At 33.0% G+C, this 25837-nt stretch overlaps 2 protein-coding genes across 5 annotated transcripts; one reads left to right on the top strand and one right to left on the bottom strand.

The window, feature by feature from the left end:
• Nucleotides 1–80: 80 nt before the first annotated feature.
• Khc (kinesin heavy chain) lies at nucleotides 81–17774 on the top strand. Its single transcript, XM_085205219.1, has 19 exons — nucleotides 81–410; nucleotides 976–1147; nucleotides 1264–1407; nucleotides 1488–1631; nucleotides 1713–1837; nucleotides 1961–2214; nucleotides 2429–2537; nucleotides 2830–2964; nucleotides 5883–6055; nucleotides 8537–8726; nucleotides 8916–9206; nucleotides 9678–9839; nucleotides 10677–10843; nucleotides 11148–11249; nucleotides 13626–13743; nucleotides 13815–14042; nucleotides 14264–14378; nucleotides 14691–14810; nucleotides 15513–17774. Exons 1-19 carry the CDS (start codon nucleotides 264–266, stop codon nucleotides 15521–15523), a joined length of 2907 nt encoding a protein of 968 aa, XP_085061345.1. The 5' UTR covers nucleotides 81–263; the 3' UTR covers nucleotides 15524–17774.
• A 195-nt stretch (nucleotides 17775–17969) lies between these two features.
• On the bottom strand, nucleotides 17970–25191 carry LOC146527731 (sorting nexin-29-like). Of its 4 annotated transcripts, XM_085205223.1 has the most exons (12): nucleotides 25141–25191; nucleotides 23955–24121; nucleotides 23739–23866; nucleotides 23480–23621; nucleotides 23075–23178; nucleotides 22860–22982; nucleotides 22244–22622; nucleotides 22047–22170; nucleotides 21520–21693; nucleotides 21143–21283; nucleotides 20631–20758; nucleotides 17970–19748 (listed from the first exon to the last, which is right to left on the bottom strand). In XM_085205223.1, exons 1-12 carry the CDS (start codon nucleotides 25174–25176, stop codon nucleotides 19658–19660), a joined length of 1737 nt encoding a protein of 578 aa, XP_085061349.1. In that variant the 5' UTR covers nucleotides 25177–25191; the 3' UTR covers nucleotides 17970–19657. The 4 variants fall into 4 exon arrangements, with proteins under 4 accessions (XP_085061349.1, XP_085061348.1, XP_085061346.1 ...); XM_085205222.1 differs by having other exon boundaries at nucleotides 20585–20758; nucleotides 22244–22982; XM_085205220.1 differs by having other exon boundaries at nucleotides 22244–22982.
• Nucleotides 25192–25837: the final 646 nt, after the last annotated feature.

Genomic DNA, 25837 nt, shown 5'->3' with positions numbered 1-25837 from the left:
TTACTCGTTTTCAATAGTGTTGGCAACGAATCGATTTTTTCTGCTTTAGTTGGCATCTTGATTATTTTTCGACCAATAAGACACTTATTTTCAGGCCTTTCTTCTTCATAGAATATGGCCGACATTTTGATACCGCTGTCATGAAGATTTCCCAGTGACAAATTCTAACTTTGTAGTTCTTCATGCACGGTTTTATGTTCCAGTAACGTTTTATTTTTTTAATTCTGTAGACAGTGTTTAGTGTAAGCTATAATTTTTACAATATGGCAGCAGATCGCGAAATAGCTGCTGAAGACAGCATAAGAGTCGTATGCCGATTTAGACCACTTAATGACTCTGAAGAAAAAGCTGGTTCCAAATTCATCGTAAAATTCCCTTCGGGACCTGATGATAATTGCATTTCCATAGGGGTAAGTGATACTTTTGTCAATATACCCTCATTGTAGTCCTCTATCATCGCCCTAATTTAGACCATGATGACTAATACATTACGAGTGGTGTTCACCTGCTACGAAATGGCCTTTCTTTTCTATTCCGCTTCGTTGATTATGATTGCGATCATGAAAATTTGAAGAATCTCTATGTATTTTAACAAAATTGGACATCTAATTTTACTTTGTCGAAAATCAATACAAATACTTTCCCGACCTTGACCTGAGAATTCCTAGGATAATTTGTATATTTATATTTTTTATTATTGTTTACTTTTTGATTTATAAACAATTCTTTTTGTTAATATTAGATTATTGTAATCATGAATCAAAATATTATAAATACTATAAAAAAAAGTAAGGATTTTGATTAGGGAAATTTTTATGAAATAAAAAATTAGATATTTTGAAATATAATTCAAGATAAGTAATATTACATACGAATATTGTGTAAAAATATAAAATAATTTATTTTATATTAAGATATAAAATACTAATTAAAATTAAAAATAAATATTTTAAGAAATGTTGCATTTTTTTTTAGGGTAAAGTATATTTGTTTGACAAAGTATTTAAGCCCAACGCAACTCAAGAAAAGGTATATAATGAAGCAGCTAAAAGTATTGTGGCAGATGTACTTGCTGGTTACAATGGTACAATTTTTGCATATGGTCAGACAAGTTCTGGTAAAACACATACTATGGAGGGTGTCATAGGTAAGCATTGTTATTATATACAAATATTTTTCAATATTTCATTTGAACAGTAAATTCTAATTTCTTTTGAATGGATTATTTGTTATGATGTATGCTACATAAAAATTCAATTACAGGAGATCCAGGTAAACAGGGTATAATTCCAAGGATAGTTAATGATATTTTCAATCATATCTATGGAATGGAAGAAAACCTTGAATTTCACATTAAAGTGTCCTATTTTGAAATTTATATGGACAAAATTCGGGATCTCTTAGATGGTAATTTTACATGTGTATTATTTACTTACCTAAAATATATTTTATGATCAAGATAAATACATATTTGGTGTTAAATTTAGTGTCAAAGGTGAACCTCAGTGTACATGAAGACAAAAATAGAGTTCCATTTGTGAAAGGTGCTACAGAAAGATTTGTGTCAAGTCCAGAAGAAGTATTTGAAGTTATAGAGGAAGGAAAATCAAATAGGCATATTGCAGTGACAAGTATGTATTCTTTTTTATTTCATAAGAAGATATAAAATAAAGATTTAAAAAAATGAGTTATTAATAAAATATATTTTTCAGATATGAATGAACACTCATCAAGATCTCATTCAGTCTTCCTCATAAATGTTAAACAAGAAAATTTAGAAAACCAAAAAAAATTATCAGGAAAATTGTATCTTGTGGACTTGGCTGGTTCTGAAAAGGTAACATAAGTAATGATAATAGTACAAAAAGTCCTTTTATTTCAAATTCACATAAATTGTCCATTTTTATCAATAAAATTTCCTATGGGAATTTATTTTGTTTTTGTTGATATATTATTTTAGGTGTCTAAAACTGGTGCTGAAGGTACAGTTCTTGATGAGGCGAAAAATATTAACAAATCATTATCTGCTCTGGGTAATGTAATTTCTGCATTAGCGGACGGCAATAAATCTCACATCCCATACAGAGACTCCAAATTGACGCGTATTCTCCAAGAATCACTCGGTGGTAATGCTAGGACTACAATTGTTATCTGTTGTTCACCAGCCTCATTCAATGAAAGTGAGACCAAGAGTACACTCGATTTTGGTAAAAGGTAACTGACTAATATCAAAATTATTATTATAAAATGAAATTATTCTAAGGTATATATTTAATGCTAAAAATAAAAGAAATTTAATATAGTAAACTTCAAAATATAATCTAATATAATAATATAAATTTCACATTACACAAGCTTTTTTGCTTATTTGACATCTTAATATCACTTCAGTAATAGCTTATATACTTATAAAATTTTAATGGTACAGGGCGAAGACTGTTAAAAATGTGGTATGTGTCAATGAGGAACTTACGGCAGAAGAATGGAAACGTCGATATGAAAGAGAGAAAGAGAAGGTGGCTAGACTTAAAGGAAAGGTAACTAATTATTGATGTGGCTATTGATTCCCTCGTATAGTAGGGAACATGCTAGTATAAAGACATTCTATTCCCCTCTTGCTGACCAATTTTAAGACATTCTGACCCAGCATACTAAGTTGTGGAACTCAGTACCACATATTATCTAAAAGTTAAAAAAGAACATTCTGCCTAACGAGAATTAATCCAATATACTTAACTGTCAAACACGGTTTTCTTTGATTTCTTTTCGGCCAAAAAAAATATTTATCTATTATATTTATCTTTTATAATTCTTTGTTTCACTATTAAGGTTGAGAAGTTGGAGGATGAAGTTGGTCGTTGGCGGTCAGGTGAGACAGTACGACCCGAGGAACAGGTCAATCTGGTGGAGATTGAGGCTGTTACACCTGTTACATCATTCATTGAAGAGAAACCACCTGTGGCGGTGAGTGTTTTTATTATTATTATTTTTGGGTATAACAAGAAGTTAAGTGACATTTCTTATATATCTATATAACATATTATATAGCAGCAATATTATTGTTAAATTGTTGTCCATATTCTAATTCTATTTCAATAGGAATTAAATGTAACTGTAGGAAATAGTTAAGTATTTTAAAAGCAAGAAATTAATGCTATGAATATTTGTAAATGTGAAAGTTGTTATTTGTTTATCAATCAAGAAAAAAGGTCTATTAGATGTGGATGAAATAAGGCATGAAGATAATTTATACCCAGGATTATGCCAAAGTATATTTTTTTACGTATATAAGATAACCAACTATTATTATTGATGTGCAAATATAATTTAAATTGTGTTTAAATTACGAGTTTAAAAATAATTTGAATTCATTTTAGACTCGCTTTTAAAGATCACATTAATTTATTTCATAGAATACTAAAGGAAGTATTAGTAATACAGTAATACTTTGTCTTGAGGATGTAAATGTATGTAGGACTTAATTAAATATTACTATAGTTACAGAACGGTCTTGTAATTCGTTAACATCTTCGTATTTTAACCCTTGTATACAATGAAGTGTGTTTATAACATAGAGCGATGACACACAACTCAAACTTCTCAGTTCTCAACGTAGGTGGAAATGCCTATTACTGGACAAAACTATAATTCGTTATAAACGTACAACGCGTCACTTTGTTACTCACTGCTGTTTAGAATTAAAATACGCACATAATGAATATTTATAATTTAATATTTTCAATTCTTCTCTCTGGTGATGAGGCAAAGTGCAGCGTTGAGTTTCGCCAATACGCAATAAATCCAGTATTCAGCGGAAAATGGGGAACGAAATGTCTTTAAAACTAGGTTCCCTCTGCCTACCCTGTTACGTGCAGGATACAGCGTGACGCTAAAAATGCTGAATACTTAGAATTTTTTTAAGCTTTCGAATGAAATAAAACCAATTTAATCGTGATGAGATTTTTTACAAATAGATAATTTTAGTGTTTCATTCTGTTTGATTATCTTTATATATATTATACTTATGAAATGTGAAATAAATATTTTTGTTATTTGTATCATCTCATCACTTTGATGTTAAAGAAACCCAAGCTTACAATACTGTTTACTATCAATGTCACCATATAGGCGAAGTAAATCCTACTAAGGAAAATTGTAATAATCTAAATTTGTTATGAATCGTCTGTTGACCAGTGTGGCGAATAAAACGTGTGGTTCCTAATAAGTAATAACGAACGTAACCACTCTACGGCAACAAACATTTTGTGAAGATAATACTATGACACAATTTGCAATTAAAATGAACAGCATTTATCATACTACTTTTTATGTATTATTTACTTAGAATTGTTTAACCTTTAACTATGGACGTGATTTTTTTATAACACAAATATGGACGTCGGGTCTGTCAGACCAGTGTATTTATTGGTCATATTCCGTCTGTTTTTTAAAGGAATAAGACAATTTTATGTTTTAGTTTACATGAATAGCCTCAAATCAAGCAAAATCTATATAAATAAAATCGCTTTTTATTAAAGTTTACGCATCACAACGATTTAAGTAACTTAAAGTCACAATTTCAGTCTTTGGCCACATGGGATGACTCTTAAGAAAATAATACTATAAAAAAAAGACAGATAATAAAATAAATATTTTTTTAACAAAATATAAAGTCTAACAAATAAAAAAAATAAAGAAATTACATCTTATGTTATAAAATAAAAATTTTGACAACACCTCAAGATAAGGTATTATTGAACATCGATACACAATGGCTTTCAACATTGTAGGCAAACAGGACGATTGCAGTCAACATAAGTATGTGTTGTGTTTCTATATATCTTTTGGGGGCAAAGTGTACATGTTTTTCAAGATCCCAAAACTATTTTTTTAGCTTCATGTTCAATAAATGATAGATCAGATCGCGAAACGCGAGTCAAAGTCATTCTCAATTCTTAGAGTAGTTTAGTATACGAAACGCGTCTTTTTATTTGATAAAGTGCTATTTTCTTTATAAAATGTCGTCGTCCAATTCTTTTGTTTGATGTTGATTATAAAGAACCGATATTTTTGTCTCTGACGTGCTAGGTCGATCATTTTTTTCCATTTTATCATAAAAACTAAAAAAATTGAATCTTTTTTAGGTAAATAATATTTATATTACTAAAATATATAACAAACAATGCCAAATAATATATGATATAAAACAATAAAAACATTTGAATACAAATAATACAATTAAAATATTAAAGTATATTTTGTAATATTATAAAAATATATGGCGTTTTGAAATCATTCATGTATGGGAAACATGGACGTCGGGTCTGACAGACCCAGGCCCCGTTTAGAAAGTTAAATACTCACGTGTTTTGAACCCAGAGACACAACCACTGCTATCTACATTCATTTTGTCATAAATACGAAAGGTACTGAGAGACTCAGTGGCGGAGGTCACCGAGAAGTGGCCGATTTGTAGAATTCGTAGAACTGTCTGGTCTGTCAGACCCGACGTCCATACTTAAAGGTTAATTAACTCTGATTAGCTTTAATAGACTTGTCATAAAATATTGTATAAAATATATTGAAAACATTTTTAGACAGTTGCGGCACAGGGGCACAAGCGAAGTTGTGGATTTGGTTCACACTAGAAAAAATGAACTATATCATATTTTCATTTCTTCGCTCTGGTATCCAGACAAAGCGCGTGGGTTCCACACCACTCAACACGCAATGCCTCCAGAATTCTGCGAAAAATGTGTAGCGGAGTGTCTCAACACTAGGCTCCCCCTATTTACCTATCCTGCTACATGCAGGATACAGACGCCGATGTGTTACGAATTTATTATGAGTATAGATTATAAAAATATACATATTTCGTCTAGCCGGTGCCAGTGGCTGTAATAAGCGCAGTCGAGGACGCGGCCATGCAGGCCAAATTGGAGGGTCTGTACCAACAATTAGACGACAAGGACGAAGAGATCAACCAACATTCACAGCTCGTGGAGAAACTCAAGGAGCAAATGATGGAGCAAGAGGAACTGATCGCGTGCACGAGGTAAGTACGATGGAGTTTTGTTGTTCGAATCCGTACGTTATTGAAATGTATTAATCCAATTTATTCGTCATTATTATAACCAACTTGTTTTGTGTGTAGGCGATGTTTGCAATAGTTAGATTTATTAAATTATGTCTTTAATATTATACTAATATTGAATCAATGAAGCCATGTTAATGCTTATGTATAAAAATGTTTTATGGTATGTAAATATATTTTCACGATGATTATTACTGTATTTATATTATGCACAATTTTTAATATTTATTTTATATAATTATAAGATAGATGTGATGTAATTCTAATACCACTTGCAAATTGCATATCAAATTGAAGTATTAAAGTGAGCGGCGTGTAGCAAACGATTTACATAAGCGGTATAAAACAATATCAAAAGTGCTTGTCGCATTCTGTGCGTTACTTATAAGAATTTACGCGACATTTTGTACATTGAAAAAAAATCGCACGTATGTTTCACAGTAGTCTTAGAAAGTTAAAGTTATAATTAATTAATGAAAATACGAAGATGTATTTCATAACTTTCACGACCACACACTTCTTACTTTGTATTTTAATTGTATGGTAATTACATACATCTTGACTCCAAATAAAACAAAAATAGCTATTGAAGATTATTATTTTTATATAAGGCTACATTAAAACATTTCGGTTTTTGAAATTAAGTTAAGAATTTGTTTTATATACGGTTGTGAGTTCGATTTCGACTTAAGGAACATGGGTTATTATCATTTGATCCCAAAACGACAAAGCAAAGCTATCTGTTTCCTCCTTCAACACGCAATGTCTCGAAATTTGGGCGGCAAGTAGGAAACAGAGTGTATCGACACTAGGTTCCCTCAGCGTAACCTGCTGTGAGGGAAAGAGCATAAAATTTTACTATATCAGTAAATTGTACAATAGTAATGACTTATTTGTAATCACTGAGAGTATGTGCATTGTGCATGCATACAATGCCATTGATTGGAATTAGAACAGAATATATAATGAGATTGTAGACAGAATCGTTTTATAGATTGCGATTGCGATTATTAATATCTAAAAATACTATAGACAAAGGCTATAAATATTCATTGTAAGAATAGCTTAGCTATATTTAGACATATTACATTTTTATTTATTTAGAATCTTTTTTTAGAGTGAAATTACTCAATATTTTCCTTTCTGTGGATACTACACAGTAGTGTAATAAATGGAGTGTTTTTATGAGGCCATTGGCTCAGAGGTACAGCCGTACACGAGACACGAGATGTGTGGGTCTGATTCTCACTCAAAGAAATAAAATATTGAATATTTTCATTTTTTCGATCTGGCGTCGAGGCAAAGCGCGGCTTTGAGTTCAACCGCTTGACACGCTATGCCTCCAGAATTCAGCGGAAAGTAAGGACCGGAGTGTCTTAACATTAGGTTCCCTCTGCCTGCCCTGCTAAAGCTGACAAAAAAATGGAATTCCTTTGTATAAAAAGTTAAGATTATAATACTTTAAAAATTCATCTATTATGTTACATCACTAATGCTCTTCTTTTCTCAACTTAACATTGTATCTTATACAGGAGTATAGGCAGAGGGCGCGTAGTTCCGCCTGAATTCGAGACATTATATGTTGAGTGGATTAATTTAACAACGTGTTTTATCTTTTCAAAGGGTTGAAATTATATAAACTCATTACCTCGAGTAGGGATCAAACCCACAACCATCGCGTTTTCAGTCGACTTATACTCACTGCCATGATGGCCTTAATTTCAAATTAATTTTGTTGTAAATGCAATTAGTTTTGTCACACTTAGAGAAAAATATTTAAATTTCTTTTCCTTTATTTGGTCCATACAACTTTCTGACCGTTTCGTTTTTTTTTTAACAAAATGTAATTAATTTTTTAGTTTAGTAGTAGTAGTAGTAGTAGTAGTAGTTTAGATGTAACCAAGTTTTCATGACACTTACGTGGCATTTTATTTATTTTAAAACATATGAAGTTTGGCTATATATTTTTCTGCAAATTGTAAACTAAAAGCCTTTATAATAATTTTAAATGGGTTGAAATATGTAGAAGTTATTTCAAGACATGTACAAAAATTTCACATACTTCAAAGTCCTTATTAATAACGAGTATGTTGACTTATGCTTACCATATGATAGCTGATTTATATTTGTAGCTTATTTAGCTTCTAAATGGCTTCGGGGTTCATTAAAAATGCCCCACGTTTTATTATTTTTGGGTGTTATTTCAAGGACTGATATATAAAGCTGCTCCCAAAAAATACACTTCTCATTATTTATAATCTATATTGTCTGAAACAGTATGAAATGTTGTTTAGATACAAATATGTGTCGCTTTTTTAGATGAAAAGAAATATAAGCACAGTTAAAACATTCATTAGAAGTCACTCATCCTACTAATCCTGAAGTGTACGGTATATATAATCAACATGTAACATTTATATTGTCTTAATAACAATTTGTCAGACGAGACTATGAAGCTCTTCAAGGTGACATGAACCGAATCCAGCAAGAGAACGAGGCCGCTAAGGAGGAGGTGAAGGAAGTGCTGCAAGCGCTCGAGGAGCTCGCCGTCAACTACGACCAAAAGTCGCAGGAGGTTGACAGCAAGAGCCGCGAGTGTGATCAACTTTCTGAGGAATTGCAAACCAAGCAGGTTAATGAAAACACTGTTTATTTTTATAAGTATATATTTGAGCTACGGGGTAGGAAAAACTTAAGAAAATGTATTAATATACCCCATAAACTGTAAAAAAGTTTTTTACTTCTAAATCATATGAACCCAATTTGTAAATGATTAAAACAACATGGTCTTAAATTACATATATATACATTTACTGAACAGAGTGCCCTGGCAACCGCGTCGGCTGAGGTGCAGCAGCTGCGTGACCTCTCAGTTCATCAACGCAAACGTATTGCGGAACTGCTCACACACTTGCTTCGAGACCTGGCGGAGATCGCTGTCGCCGTGGGAGGATCTGAACTAGACTTTAAGCTGAACGTCGACTCAATAGGGAAGCTAGAAGAGGATGTTACCGTCGCCCGCCTCCATATCAGCAAAATAAAGAGCGAAATCAAGAATATCGTACAACGCTGTAGCTCGTTGGAGTCTGCTAATACTGATGCCAACCAAAAGGTCAGTTATATGGCACATAGATTATATAGTAGCGTTTTTTTAAACATATATCAAGACAATGGTAAAAGGATAAATCTTCCTTTTTAAAGAAAGATTTATCATTAGCTGATCATGAAATAAGTATTATTTATATAAGAAAGTATTCATATAAAGTTTACGCACATTTTAATTTAACTATTCATACATTTATTTACACAATTATTTCAATATGAATGTTTCATTTTTAACTAGAATCAAGGATTGTGCAATTTATGTAACAAAATTGTTCAATTTAAGCATCATATAATTATTTTTTTAATTACATTATAATTTCAGATATTAATTTATAAATAGACAATTATAATATAAACAACCTTATCACTCACGACAAGCTTTCTTACAGGCAAAAATTGATATATTTTCTAAAATATGCACTATTTTTACGAAAGGTGCAAAAAGTATTGATAAATATATATATAAATAACATAACAGATCGAGGAGTACGAGCGTTCGCTGGGCGAGTGCCGGCTGCTGATCTCGCAGCACGAGGCGCGCTGCGCGTCGCTGGCCGAGTCCATGCGTGAGGCCGAGAACAAGAAGCGCCAGCTCGAAGAGGCGGCCGACGCACTTCGCGAGGAGTGCGCGCGCCTGCAGGTCACCCACCTTCCCCATTGCGTGTTGAGTGGCGAATCTCAAGAAAGCGCTTTTTCTTGTTACGAAAGTGAAGAAATGAAAATAATTCCTTTTTCCCGAGTCGGACTCGAACCCACAACCGTAGCGTCTACAGTCGTCCGCACCATGGCGATTTTTATAACAAAATGTTTTTTAAAAATTGTTTTATTTAGTTATTCTGTAGCTATTTATAACATGCTAGTAAATATTTCGTTACATAGTTTTATAAGAAAATACTAGTGATTTGCGTGATGAAAAGAAATAAAACGTTTACATTTAATTAACGCTTCAGAAAGTTATTATAAATGTTAAATTAGCGCCGTATTGACTACATAAGTGTAGCAGGCGATTACTGCATCTTGAATTCCATTTTATGCATAACTCACATACAGCTCAACAAACACCAACTATAATTAATGACTTTTCAAATAGCAGATATGAATAAATTTTCGATGGCTTGGGTATGAAATATGAATATGTATAAACCGACATGTCAATATATAAGATTTAGGGGACAAGAAAATTCATCTTGGTCTTAAAAAAAATTAATATTAATTTATATTATTTTTTATTATATTTATAATTTTATTTAAATGTTTCAAGCAAGGCGAATCTTAACAGAAATCACAGAATACCTGTTCACCGTATACGTTTTCTTTTGAAATGTTTGTTTATATGTAGTCATCATGAATATTGACATTTTTAAAGTACAAAATGTTTGAATTTGATTGTTTTTGCTACTGAAATTGGTAAAAATATCCCTATGGAGATGCTAACAGGTATAGCTAAGATAGATAAGTGATAGTATTGTGTGCGCAGGCCGCGGAGCGCGTACAACTGGCGGCAGCGGAGCAGCGCGCAGACACGCAGGTGCGCGCGGCGCTGGAGGCGCAGCTGGAGCAGCTGCGCGCCTCGCACGCCTCGCAGCTGGCTGCGCTGCGTGACGAACTGGCCGCGCTGCAACGCCACCACCAGGACCTCAAGGAGTTAGTACTCTTACTCAACACCTTCGACGACATACGATCGTTCATTCTTACTATAGACGCATTTTATATCGAGGTCAAATTATAAAATTTGACAATAAGTAAGGACTTGCAGTACAAATGTTAGAAAAAAAACCAAAAAAAATAATTTATAGGTATATGTCAGACAAATTTATATTTGTACTTAATATCATATAAATTGAGTTATCCTGTGTACCTGCAATCATGACTGCAAGAAGTCAATCTGAATCATACTTATATACGTCCTAGTTTTTTTTTATTTAAACATACGTATTGTTTTCCACAGTACCTACCAGGAGTTGACTCTGGCGCGCCAGCAGCTGCAGGACGACTACGAGAAGCTGAAGCGCGAGGAGGCCGACAAGTCCGCCAAGCTCAAGGAACTAATGTTAGTGTCGCGCTCCCCTCGCCGTAACCTCGATAAAGCTGAGAAAGAAGTTGCCAATCAGCAGATGCTGCTCAAAGATGACGACTTTAGAGATTATATTATATCTCCGAAAAAAGAGAAGCTAGGATTCTCGTACGGCGCCAGCCTTCAAGTTGAAAAGGCTTCGGGCGAGGAAAAGTCGCTCTCGGCAATCCCCAAGTCCCCTCCGCGCCACTCCTGCAACATCCACCCCCTCCAGCTTCATTTGCTCATCTCTGTTACCATGATCCTGCTCACTCACCGCTATCCCCAGATTGTCGTTTTGGTTTAAGCTTGTCGGCTCGCTTCTGTTATCACAGACATCATGGGTCTCCGCACAACTGGTACTATTTATTTATCGGTGCCTTTACTTTTGTATTGTTCTTTGTTACATGTATTTTGGTGTACGAGAGATCCATGATATTTTGTTCCAATCCATTAACGCATATTTCCATGCTCTCTGTCTCCTATGATCTTATGTGGCAATAATAAAACATAGTTATAGTAAAATTTTATATGAGACAGAAGTATGCGAAATTACATCGACGTGAATCGTTAATTGTTTGGGGGTTCATTATTTGTATTTAAAAAGTATTTATTGCTTCGCTTCGAAGTTCGTGTCTAGTCTATTACAAAAAAATATTTATTTCTAAAAGGCTTCACTTAGTACTTTGTCTATTGCATGTTTTTTATAAAAATTAACAATCGTGAGTAAAAAGCATGAAGATTAAGTAACAATATATAGAACCGTGAACGTTACTATAGTTCGATATTTGTATATCGTAAGTATTTTAGATGTTTTCCCGTTTCTTTGTAAAATATTGTGTCGTGTGGTTGTTACAAATCGGTACCTGTTGCTAGTGATAACGATCCAGTTACTTAGTTGATAATGTAATATATCTTTAAGCTATTAATTATCACTGCCTTGTAAACTGCTACAGTCGGTTTATTTGAAAATTTTAGGCGCTGTTATATTTTTATAAGAAACTGATTTGTTTTAACAAATGAGCACAAAATTTTTAACTTGGCTTTATAGCGAATTATGTTCCATGAAATGTTCACGGCCGGACTTTACGAAACTTAGTCTAATGTATATAACTTAATTATTTGTATATAGGTTGAACGTTTGTATAGAGAATCAATGCGTAAATATTTTTCTTAAAATATTTTTGTATATCATATGACGACCATAAGGAAATCAGTCTTCTAGCGAAAGCGTTTTAAACGAGCGTACGTCAAAATATCTATTTACAAATATCATTCATATATTTTAAATATTAGAGGTTTTGATCTGACGGTAGGTTAGGGTATAAGTATTTTAAGGGAGAATTTTAAAGCATTAAAAGGAAATTTCCTGCGACTACAACATTCCGACGTTTGCATTTATATTAAAATAAAAAAAGAACCATAGCGAACACACACTATTAATTTGTAGATATTGGAATATATGCTTAATTTCTATTGTGACGAATAATAATAATCGAAAACTTGAATGGAAAAAAAAAGAATGACGGAAACTTATAAGCATATGCTCCAACAAGTAACAAACAGTATTATTTTCATAATCAGCATGACCGCCTCGCTCGTCCAGTCCTCTCATTCATCCACGCCTCTTACTTAATATTTAATTGCATTTATTGTTACCCTAGTACCCACATCACCTCCTTAGTCAATGATAGCACTCGAAATGCCGATGAGTGATCACCTCGACCGATCGGTTGTGAACTTGTGCAAATAGATATCAATCCACTCACATACCATTTTAGTGTTATTCAGACAATGTTTAAAACGTCTATTTGCACTTGAATCAGAACGCCGTGTCGTGGAGAGTCAACAAGCCCTCGGTTGGATCTAGAAAATGTTTGATCTATGACCATTTGCGTTTATTGTCATTTCTAAATCAAACCTACAAAACACGAGGAGACGAAATGGTTAACTATTTTGTGATACAATAATAATATTTAAGTATACTTAATTAGTCAATGTAAGTACGAGTAATTGTAGTTGTCTTGTAATGGCTCGCTTTTTATTTATTTTTTAAGTTGTCATTTTATTCCGCACGTATCCCATTCATATTCATTCTGCCGGGAGTTGGCATTTTCAATTCGGCATTTGAGCATCGCGCTGCGTAATATGGATGGGTGCGTGCTGGGAGATAAAAGCTCGATCGCATTTTCAGGTAAATTTTAACACATTCCCTTACAATCGGATATATTAAATTCTACATTTCAAACGAGTTTCCATTTTTAAAAGTTACATTTAATTTCTGCTTAATTTATTTTTGACCAAGCCGCTCCCATTATTTAAGGTTATTTGTGACTTTAAAAATCTAATTTACAAAGTAAAATATTTATACAGCCAAAGTGTGGAAAGACGCGAGCAAGCCCGCTCCGATCTCAAGGGCCTGGAAGACACTGTGGCTAAGGAGTTGCAGACTCTGCACAACTTGCGAAAACTATTCGTACAAGATTTGCAGGTAACTTTTGAATGAAGTGATTCTATTCTTTTCTAAACGTTACTTTCATATGATACTTAATACATTTATAGGCTAGAATAAAGAAATCTACGAACTCTGAAGAAGGAGCAGAAGAGGAGGGAGGATCCCTCGCGCAGAAGCAGAAGATTTCCTTCCTGGAGAACAACCTGGAGCAGCTGACGAAGGTTCACAAGCAGTTGGTGCGCGACAATGCCGACTTGCGCTGCGAACTGCCCAAGCTCGAGAAGCGCCTGCGCGCCACCATGGAGCGTGTTAAAGCGCTTGAGACTGCACTTAAGGTCTGATATTTTATTACTAGCGTCAAGACACTCAGTTCCGCGCTTTTGCCTTGAATTCAAGATATTGCTGTAAAATATTAAAGTTGGGTGTAAGTCGACGCCGCGCTTTGTCTTGTCACATTGGTATTTAATCGAACCTACCGCCACATCATTTACTATTAATTATTATATAGAATTGAAGTAAATTTATTTTGTTATAATATATATTTTTCTAATTACAGGAAGCTAAAGAAGGTGCAATGCGTGACCGTAAGAGATACCAATTCGAAGTCGACAGAATCAAGGAAGCAGTACGCGCTAAGAATCTTGCCCGAAGAGGAGTGCAGGCACAAATCGGTAAGGGCGCATCACAGTGTCTTTTTTTTACATTTCGCTGGACGTTGTGTATTTTCTTATTCGTAAGTTGAATACAGAGGGGTATGCAAGTGTAACTTATTTGAGCGCAAGTTGCTAACCATTTTTGTCTCTCTTTTATTTTGCGTCTATGACTTATGTACAATACATTGGTATTTGTTATGCAATTTTTTTGAAACAATATAAAAAATGAGTAAAAGTGATCACTTGAGAGTTGCGTAATGTCTAGAGAAAAATGGGGGGGGGGGGGGTAGGAGTATCATCACATAATATATGAGTAACATGTGTTTGCAGCCAAGCCGATCCGCGCTGGTGGCGGGCACCTGGTGGGCGGAGGCGGCGTGGGCGTGGTGCGGCCCGCCAACGCGCCCGCGCAGGACATCAAGCGGAAGTCCATCATTGTCGGCGCGCGTGGTAAGAATTTGAATTATTTATGATTTTATTTTAGGTTATTAATTAGCTGATAAAATTCAAGAGCGCAGGATAGATGTCGCGATGCAGGATATGAGAGCCAATGGTCTAGCTCTAGTAGGTTGAGTAGGAAAGCAGAGTCCCCAGATACCCGGGATTAATTCCAGGAAGAAGAAGAAGATTAAAAGTTATTTTTAATTTTATTTATTTATTTAAATTCACGCTTTATATCCCATATGGCAGAGTAAGAAACCTAATGTTAAAACACTTCGTTACCCGCACCGCCCAATTTTTGAGACATTACTCATATTTCAACACGGGTAAATATCCGATTCATCGTTTTTATTTTCAATCGAATGAGGATCGAAGTCCTAACTATCGCGTTTACAATCTAACACTTCCACTGCGCCACGACGGCATGTTAACCCTACAGCCAACAAAATATTACTAATTTTGACTATTTATGTTTAATTTATTTAGAATGTTAAAGTACACAAACATTGTAATTATGGATAATTATTTATTATTTTATTTAAAGTATGTTTTCATGGAGATAGCTAATTTGTCATTTATATGAACTAAAAGGGCGTCGCTGCGCAGGGACAGAAGCATGATTAATCCATTCAGTTTATTGTTAGCAGTTAAAAGTAATTGTGAATACCCACTTAAGAACTTCCAATGTAATTGGCCTTTTGTTTTTTTCAGATGAGAGTTGAAGAGACAGCCGTTGCATAATAGAGAATCTAAATGAAACTTCATAGATGTATCTAGAATAAGGCGGCAAAAATCATTCTTGGAAAATATATCCATAATATAATAATTCTACTTATATGTTTATGAAAAGCCTAATATAAGCTACAACAAAATGATAAAAAAATAAAGTAGTTCTCTTAGGCTTAACGTTTCGAGCTGTCTAATCTTAAAGTCAATAAGTGCACATGTATTTAAAAACGTTATAGCTTCTAGCGATCTTTGTCGTTCTGTCTGTGTCTATACTGGTTCGCTTCAATGTAACTAAAACTTTGTCATGTTACGTATAGACACAGGCTCTTAAACCCTTTACTGTTTAGCCATTAGAAGTCCACAGAGTATTAAATTCATTCAATTTCGAAATTCAATCCTTAAAGTCGCTCCCTACACTGGATCAGATATATAGATATATAAAAAATATTTTTTATTAAAATGACAAGTATTAACGTTAGTTTCGAATGTAAAAACTACCATCGTATATTGCTAACTCGATGTCTCGATATGTCCGCACGGAAGAAATGGCTACCAGTGACAAGAGAATATTTAAAATGATCAGTACAAAATCACCGAGCCAGTTACCAGAACATATTGCGAAAGAAGCAGGGTGTCGTCATTTCTTCCGCGGGACACCACTCTAGATGCAACACGTCTGTATGTATTAGAATATGCCGTGAGTCGCTCCAACTTGCATATGCGGCAGCATATAGCACAAATGATAATACTATGAAAATATCACGTTTATCCTCACGGTCGTCGCATCTAATGTCGCAAGTGTGATGGCGAATGCATAACGGAGTGCGTCTTCAGTGTGTAGTTTATAGTGTAAGCTTGTTTTAACGTATATTTTTATATATTGAGATAAGTCGTCGTGCCGCCATGCTGCATGACGGGCATTGGTCTCCAAGCGTGTGTCCTGGGCGACTTGCTGCAACGAGCAAGTTCCAAGCCTCTAGGTACCGTCTGCGCCAGATGGATTCGCGAAATTTTAGTGGGTGGTTTTTATATTCTAGAGCGGAATATGAAAATCTCTATCAACTAATACAAACATTGCCTGGTTACAGCAACTAACAATAAACCAATGCTTAATTTTGTTTCCGATACAATATTCGTAATATTTGATGGTTTCTTCACTATAATACAGTATAATGGCGTGGAGCTTCCTCGCCCGCCTCGTTCTCTTTGGCCCATCGCATCTGCGTCGTGTTCACGTTGATTTTGAGCTGTGATGTTTTAGTGGAATTCGATCGCGCTTGCACAGTGGTGTAATCGTATCGTAGTCACTTATTTATATATCGAGTCGAAGGCTCGTTTCCGTTTAGCACACGCGTTAACTGAAGCTTTGTAACTGTTATTGACAGATCCCTAGGCTTATCATTTTTCATTTCGGTAGTATTTGACTTAGATGCGCCTTCGATTTGGTTAAAGTTCTCTATTTGCTTATAAGATGCATTAGCTTCATAGTAGATCTGCAACTTATGTAAGTACTTATGAATTAATCATTTTAGAGTCAATCCAGCGCGGGCCAGTGGAGCCGCGCCGCGCCGCCCGCGCTGTCCCCGCGAGGAGTTATGGAACTAGGGTCGACACATGTTTTAGAAAACCAAAGATAAATCACAACTTATAGATTTATTATTCGAGATTATTTTATTACCAACTGGAATTAAATATAAGCCCCGATCGATTCAACGGTTCCAAAGCTCCTTCGAGTGTTGCAATACATTTATATCGTTTAGGTGTAAAATTGTAGTAAATTATTTCATATTTAAGTTAGATACATGATTTTATTATTTTTATTTATTTATACTAAATAAACTTGTTGCGTTTTTTTTTTCACTTTTGAAGTGTAATACGCTTTTTCTTACCTCTATTTACAACATTTTATAATCATGATCAAAAGCATATTTTTTCATAATTAGAAATTGGGAGACGCCTGCAGAGATGCATTCCGCGTGGAAGGCAGTTCGTATCTTTCCTTGTGTATGTAGGCTGTACGTATATGAGGCTATCCTCGGCTTCACTCATGCCTGTTGCATAGATAGCTCAAAGTGACGCCGGGCGCGCGCAAGCAAACCCAACCGACAGGCTTGCCTTTGCACCAAGTGATTTAGTTTGTATTGACATCTTTTGTACGATGTATTTAATATAAAGAAAATTCTCAAAACGAGCGTTTTCTTGATTTTTATTTATTATAAAAATAAAATTATGAATTTAATTTGCTACAGTGTCTTTTATTTATCTACTTATTTGTTTTTATTATAACTTTTTCTGCAACTTGGAATTACATTTTATACAAAAATATTCACACACACAGTTAATATAAAATAAATTATTCATGTTTTTATTTATTAAAAATGGGGCCGAGATAGAAATAAAATTTCGTAAACATTAATTTAAGAAATAAAAATTCTGATATTTCATTATTTTGTGTATTATTCAATAACGCTTACAGATTACGTATTGGTTACAATGTGCATGATTCATTAATTGTACATGATATTTCTGATAAACTTATATATTACATCCAGATGAATTATGAATAAATATAAATGAATTCAATTTCATAAAGCTACAACCGTGATATGATAATGCTCATTTTTTCATAATACATATAGTTAATATAACTATTTCTCCTCAAGTACTAGAGAATTGTAGTAGGTATTTTTTCTCTATGAAAATAATCCACTTTGGTAAGTAGTTACGAATTATTACAACTCGCTTACGATCTAATACAATAAATAAATAACGCTAGTATTAATAATCTTTGCACTTATTGTTATTTATGTATCGTCTTACACTCTTAAGAATTATTTTAAAATGAAGAAGTTAAAATCTATCACACAACAGAATGATTAATTTGAAGGGAAAACAGACAATAATAATATAAAGTCAATTTTACGACTAATAATATCACAGATTCTATAAAACATAAATTATTATATGTGAGAATGTTTATTAAAAGAACAGCAACATTTTAAAGTAATCCAGAATAACACTCTTCGATTCATAGACTTTTTTTATAATACATAAACTCATTTATTTGAAAATTCTTTGAAAATATATTTTTATTAAATTTATGTATGTACAAGCAATCAAAAATTTATTAATTAATTTATACACTATCTGGTACAAAAATAATATATTATTACAATACAATTTTTTAACTAATTAAAAATGTTTTGTTTTCATAGAAATTGAATTTGTCATTTAATGAAAAAAATATCATTTCTATAAATACTAGTTCTATTAGTATAATTTATCTATAGATATATCTATTTACATTTAGACCAATGTAGCTTTAATTTAAATCATTGCCAACAATAACTAATCAAAATGATACACATACGTAAGTCATTTCGAAAATATTGTAAAACAAAAAGCTTGCCTTGAATTTAACATTTTTTTTTATTAGAGTTTCTTCAAATCATGTTTAACAAGCAGGTAATTTTAGAAAAATACTATGTATAAAAGGCAAATCGGTAATTCAATCGGCAATATTCTTATTATTTCATGTACATTATAAATTAAGAATAAGTTATAGCTGCATAATTATTACTTTGATGGTGTTTATTTAATCATTTACATCAAGCTATCACTACAAATTCATAACAATAAATACTTAGTACTTAAAAGTATAAATATTTTACACTAACGAGTGTATTAAATAAATAAACATGAAGGATTAAAACTAAATCATAGGGCCCACGGGCGAAGTCTATAAATATTAGACTAATAATTGTAGATATAATCTTTATAATCATAATACATTTCAAGTAATAACTTTTACCTAAAGTTACATACAAAACAGGCGACGTCTTAAAATAACAAAAAGAATATTTTCTTACAAACATAATAGAATACTAAATACATATTATAGATACTACTATGCCATTTTAGTGGGTAGGCAGAGAGAACCTAATGCCAAGATACTCCGAGCTGAGTGTTGCGAATTGAGTGGTGGAAAGCAATTTATCTTATCAGAGTCAGAATATAAAATAATTATATCCTCTAAACGTGAATTGAACCCACATCACACAATTGTGTTGACGAATACTAGTATCAAAATGTATAAACATATGTAATTATTTATTTTGGTACTAATATCAAAGTGGGTCAAACGTAGAAGTAGATTCGTTGGATTGTTGACGTGTTAATGTAGTATTAAAGCCATTTTCAGTTCCAGAGGAAGAAATTCTGGAAAGAAAAAAAACATACTTATTTAGATAACGTATAAAAAATTGAACATAGCGGGATCGAACCCGCGCCTCTTGGAAACCAACCAGGGGCTCTAACCACTAAGTCATACGTTCTTATCAAGCTACGTCAAAATTCTTATACGCTCGTTATAACTATTTATGTTGTTGGCATCTCTGTAGGGAGATTTTTACAAATTACTGCTACCCAAAGATAATTGTTAAGAATTAGTTTTTTTAATGACTTGTTAAGCGCCACAGACTTTAGTCGTCCGTGCCTTTTTTATTCTTGATTGTTTATTAAAACTGTTGTTTCCTTTTTAAAAAGCGAAGTGGACGTTATTTATATTTTGAATGTCCTTCATTTTCCGATTCCCCTCGTCCGTATCCTTTTCAGGAAAGGACAGGAAAGAATTAGTTTTTACAATTTCCAAAATTGATTTATATTCTCTTCTATATGAAATAATAGGTTGATATTGTAGTATTTTATTTTATGTTTGTTACATCAGAACTTTTGATTGGGTGAGTCAATTTTAATAGTTCTTTTTTTTTTTTTGAAAGCTAATGCTTCCCGTGTAGTTCCATTTTAATTTGGTCCATTTCTGACAATGATAACTATGAACAAATCATATAAGTCTTAAATTTGCATTAAGTATGTGCGCGACAAATAGACGAATAACCCAATATCTCGCCAACCGATTTCCATGGTTCTTTTTTATTGGAAAGGTTACACTTCAAGGGTAGTTTCACCAACCGGTTTAAGTCAGTTTTTTTTTGTGAAAAATGATAATTATTTTTTACACTTATAAAAATAGTATAAAAAAAATATACGGGTACATAACGACAAAACATGTTCACACTCTGAGCCGACGTTATATTTTACCCGAAGAAGGGCAGCAAGGTGACGAGGTGCGCCCGGCTGGTGCAGTCGCGCAGCTCGGGCAGCGCCAGCAGCACGTGCCGAAGGTACGCCTGCAGCGCTACGCGCCGCGCCTCCACCACGCGCGCGTCCTGCCGTTACATATTCATATTTTTGTAATATTGCTTATTTCTTATATAAACAACTTGTGAGCTATGGAAATGGTTGTATGAACCTGATCATTCTAAACAGAATTTTCCCACATATACTTTTATAAGTAACTTCTGTTTTGTGCGAAATAAGAATAGTTATGATAAAAATAGATGTGATAGTGTCTGCCAAGCCATTAGAACCTTTTATGCAAGATTAGATTGCTTATGTTCTAAGATCACAACAGTGCTAGTGTTTTTAAAACTTTAATATACAAAGAAACCTTTGTATATTAAAGTTTTAAAAACACTAGCAAGCTATTAATAATGAGAACATTTTTTTTTTATTATTTAAGTATGTCGAAATTAATTATATTTAGCACTCACTCGCTTTCTTAAAGTCTTCTTTGGCGGAAATTTATAATTAGCTATGTCAGGATGGCATTTCTTTAGTTGGGAATGTAGCTCATAAAACTTTGCATATCTGTGGTACACATTCCATTCTTCTTGTCCAATTTTAAGAAATATCTGTAAATCATAAAAATTACTTTTTTAAAGAGGAAGCATTAGTCATATCTCACCTACCTAGAGACATTGCATTGTTTTACCAAATAGCAAAACAGAAAAATTAAACATAAAAATATTTTATTTGTCTCCATTATACATCCGAATTTAAGACACCGTTTTGAAACACAGTACACAACAGTGTCCCAGAATCGCATGAACTGTTCTGATTGCATACATATAATATCATAATTTCTCACCTGATATACATGGTAAGACTGTGTCTTTTTTCCAACCAGGAAAGCACTGGGAATATAAGCTTTTACGTTTGATTCTGGAAAATCTAAAATTTCCAAGCCTGAGCTCTCCAAATCTTGAAGGCGTTTTTGCAAATGTTGATTAAATTCCATTAACTCAGCATGCATTTCAGCAACCTATGAATGAAAATAAGTTTTAAATCTTTAAAATATTATCTTGTATAACTTTATTTTTGTTTTTTATTTGGTTTCACATTATACCCAATATATGGCAGGGTAGGCAGAGGAAACCCAGATACACCATTCCTTATGCAGTTTTCGAGACATTGTATGTTGCACTTTGCCTTGTTACCAAAACATGAAAATGAAAATAACTCATTTTCCTAATGGGAATTGAACCCACGACTGTCTTGTTTACACTCAGATACTGTGCCCATAGGCCAAGATGGCCTTGTATATATTACATAATTAGGGATTTATATATTTTTTATTATTTTGATAACAAACAAATTATAAAAAAGTCTTTTCACCTGCACTAGTTTCCTTTCATATTGACCGACTTCTTCATTTTGGTCATTGTTACTTTTTAGAGCCTTGCCCATTTCAACCGCTGACATATAATTTCTCAACTGATCTTTTAATCGGTCGTTTTCTCTAAAAATATTATAAAATTATTTTAATATGTTAATAAATGTATGTTCTAAATCTTATTATGCAGCATACCTACTTGCTTAAATCTAACACAAGTTTCTCTAACTTGTAAATCTTCTCTTTACTTATAGCATCAATCTGATTATATCTCATTTGTAAATTATAAAACTCCTTTTCTCTAGATTCTAACACAGAATTAATGCTTTTGTCATCTGGTGCAGATTCATCTTCGGTGAAGCAAAGTTCTAAGCATGAAGTACTGCCATCTATACTGCCAGCAACCTCTTCACTATCACTTTCATATATTTTTAAGCAATTTACACTCAAATCTGACATATCATCTTTAAACATAGTATTTTTGTCAATGCTGCTCTGAGAACCAGAAAATATTTCTTTGGCACTTTCTGATAATTTTGAGAGTATTTGTAAAGGGTTCTCTATCGCTTTCACACTATCTGGAAAAAAATGACGAATGCCTGTTTTACAATCTGAGCTTGTAGGTTCACTGGTGGAGACCACCTTTGGAGTACTTTTTGGATCTGGTGAATTCAAACATGTAGCAGGTGCACTATTCCAAAATGAACCACTGGTATTCATAATTGGCTCCGTGTGTTTTTTTGATTTAGTTTCATTTTTCTCTTCTTTTTTATCGAAAGATATAACTTGTCTTAATGGTTTTTTCTTTGATTTACCCGAAGTTTTTATTGGTGTAGGTAGTGGTATTACAAGCTCAACTTTGTTTACATGACTCAATTGTTGTGATTCATTCAATTCTGCTCTGTCAATGGATAATGCAAATAAAACACTTGATAAGCCTGTAATAATAAAAATTAAATATATTTATATACAATATATGTTTGATACATATATTACCAGTATCACTAACATGATAATTTTTTATTTTTACCTGAAGCCATACTAGGAAGTAAATTTGCTTCTGGATTCCTAATAAATGCACCTTCATCATAATATTCTGTTACAAGACCATGAGATATCCAGCTTTGCAAATATCTAATTTTTAAGAAAAGATAAACAATGCCATTAAGAAATAGATTATCATAAAATCTATATATTTTCACACTGTATTCTGCACCCAGCAGGGTTGGTAGAGGGACCCTAGTGTTAAGACACTCCATTCCCCACTTTCTGCCGAATTCTGGAGGGAGGCATTCCGTGTTGAGTGGCAGAACTCATCACCACACTTTGCCTCGACACCAGAGAGAAGACACTACAATGGCCTCAAGAATATTAAGAAATAGAGTATCCTCTTTACTTAATTAAATTTAGTATGTTACAAAAAGTCTTAGATTACCTTTCTAAGGATCTTTCATTCAAGGAAGCTCTAAGGAAAGCCCTGAAGTAGCCTAAAGGAGTGTTGATATTGGATAGAATTTTAAATCTTTCTTTTTCGTGTTTTGTAAGATGAAGACAAGTATAACTCCACAGTGAATTACCTGAAGAGCAATAAATATAAATTAAGTTTTATTACACATATATACAAGTAGCAGTTTTCAAATGTATAGTCATAAGGTATAAAAATAAATTTTAGCATTCATTCACAAAAAACATACCAATATTGAATATATTAAAAGTGAAATTTAAGCCAGCTGAAACAAAATTCTGAAGTGTTGAATTTGAGAGGTTTGTCTTGAGTCCATGACTGAGGAGTTTCTCCCACTTTTCACATAAATTGACTATTCTAAAACAATATTAATTGAATATCATATTTTAACTTAGTACATTGTGAGAGATGTTTTTTTATTGTATTGAGATAGGTCTTGTTATACCTTATGTCATCTTCTGTTGCCAATTCAGATTTACCTCCAAAACGGTTTTGGCAATTTTCTACACAACATTGTAATTCACGAAGGACAGCTTTACCAGTATCTATTCGTTTTTTTACGTCGTCCTTATTGTCTATTGCATTTGCTATAGAACTTAAAAGTTTATTATTCTGAAAATCACAAAAAATTGTTACGGTATGATTTTACTAATTCTTTCTAACACCTCCTTTATTCTAGTATACTTTAATAAATTTGTTAACCTTGTCTTTTAAGTCTTCCCTTATAGTAGTAATTACGATTAGGTACATAATAGTATACATATTATAATATAGTTGACTATACTTACCATTATTCATTTATTCTAAATCGTCAAATAAACATAAATTGATTTTTTTATAATATTTTATGATCAATAGTGTAATTTCAATTTTAAGTCTCAATCAAAATACGAAAACAAACACGTCTGACTGAAGTCAGTAAGACTCAAGGAACCACGAACCACAGAATACACAGAGATATCGAAAATATCGAAATTGTCAAATTATTTTTATAAAATGTCATCTTAAAAATACAGACTGATAATTAATTTATATGAGTCAATGTTTTTACGCTGACAGAATACCACACACAATGTCTAATATATAATATAATATACAATATATCATACGGTACCGATAAAATGGGTTTAATACATAGAGAAAGGTTTTTTTAATAATATCTACTGATTTTCATAAGTAAATCTATTATTTTATTCTTTAAAGCAATAAATTTATTCTATACTAGAAGCAGTCAGAATGAATCTTATATTTACATAGTTTTTATGACAGTTCTCCTAAAGTTATTATTGTTAACTAAAAAATACGTATTTTTTTAAACCAGCGTGTAAAGCTTTAATTTTGCTGTGACATACTGACATATAAGCTTGGACGTTATAATGCACGTTTATTGAAGTGGCATCTATGAACTATCCCTATTTATTAAAAAAAATGTAATTCGTAAAAATGTGTTGATATGGACAATGACAATTAGTATAGAATAATGATAAGCATCTGAATGAAAATGATGCTGTGGTACCAACAATGACACAAATATGTAAAGAATTAAAATTAATACTTACTTAGCTTCACACTATATTACTAGTGGGAAGGTCAGAGAGAACGGAACGCCAAACTCTACTATCTCTACATACCTTTTTCACCTCGTCCACTGTCATTAATTTCTTCATGCTTTTTACGTGATCTTCCTGCAGTATTGATGCTGTGTTTTCAAAAATCAACCGAGGTCTCCCCCTTTTGTTACCGCTCACTTTTCCTTCCAAAATCTTTTTTGTTATTCGTTCGTCATCGATCCATTCGCACGTTCTTCTACATTCTCACCGTGAAAAGTATGATTGACTTATTCCTAGTGGATCAGTATATTTAAGGTTAAGCTATGGACATGTGAGTGCTTAGGATGCTGTCCTAGGAACAAACCAATATGTAGTCGTAGCTAGAATAAGGAATCTGTTTCCATTTTGAAGCAGCCGCACGAGACATCCAAGCTTGGAGTCTTGAATTATCGTATAGGAAACTGGAAGTTTTAAGATACATCGATCAAAGAGGAATAACTGCGTCCAACACAGCAGCTTAGCCACTTATGAAACAGGAAATGGTTAAAGTATTCTCTGCCATTATTATTTAAAAATTATGAGGGAAGAATTGACAGAACACTAGACGAAAGTACTGATAAAGATGAAGTCACGCTTCAGTTCTGAGAAAGAAGGAAGTATAGTACTATAGTTTTTATATTTAAATTCGGAAACAAAATAAAAATCAAATTAAGTCTAAGTTGAAGTCATAAGTACCTGGATTTGTATTTTAAATTTTATGAATTTCAGTCTAATAATG

Source organism: Heliconius melpomene, chromosome 20 (genome assembly GCF_056956725.1).
Source record: "Heliconius melpomene rosina isolate 202511_hmr_F chromosome 20, ASM5695672v1, whole genome shotgun sequence".
Classification (NCBI taxonomy): domain Eukaryota; kingdom Metazoa; phylum Arthropoda; class Insecta; order Lepidoptera; family Nymphalidae; genus Heliconius; species Heliconius melpomene.
This window is presented reverse-complemented; position numbering and strand designations above follow the sequence as displayed.

Bases quoted from the DNA above. Each gene is read 5' to 3' on its own strand.
- Khc (XM_085205219.1), top strand. From the start codon at position 264: ATGGCAGCAGATCGCGAAATAGCTGCTGAAGACAGCATAAGAGTCGTA. The intron at 2,215-2,428 runs GTAACTGACTAA...TTAATGGTACAG, and splicing joins ACACTCGATTTTGGTAAAAG to GGCGAAGACTGTTAAAAATG. The intron at 13,744-13,814 runs GTAACTTTTGAA...ATACATTTATAG, and splicing joins TATTCGTACAAGATTTGCAG to GCTAGAATAAAGAAATCTAC.
- LOC146527731 (XM_085205220.1), bottom strand. From the start codon at position 25,176: ATGAAGAAATTAATGACAGTGGACGAGGTGAAAAAG. The intron at 23,622-23,738 runs GTATGTTTTTTG...ATTGCTCTTCAG, and splicing joins TTTTAATATATTCAATATTG to GTAATTCACTGTGGAGTTAT. The intron at 21,284-21,519 runs GTGAGAAATTAT...TATGATTTACAG, and splicing joins AGTCTTACCATGTATATCAG to ATATTTCTTAAAATTGGACA.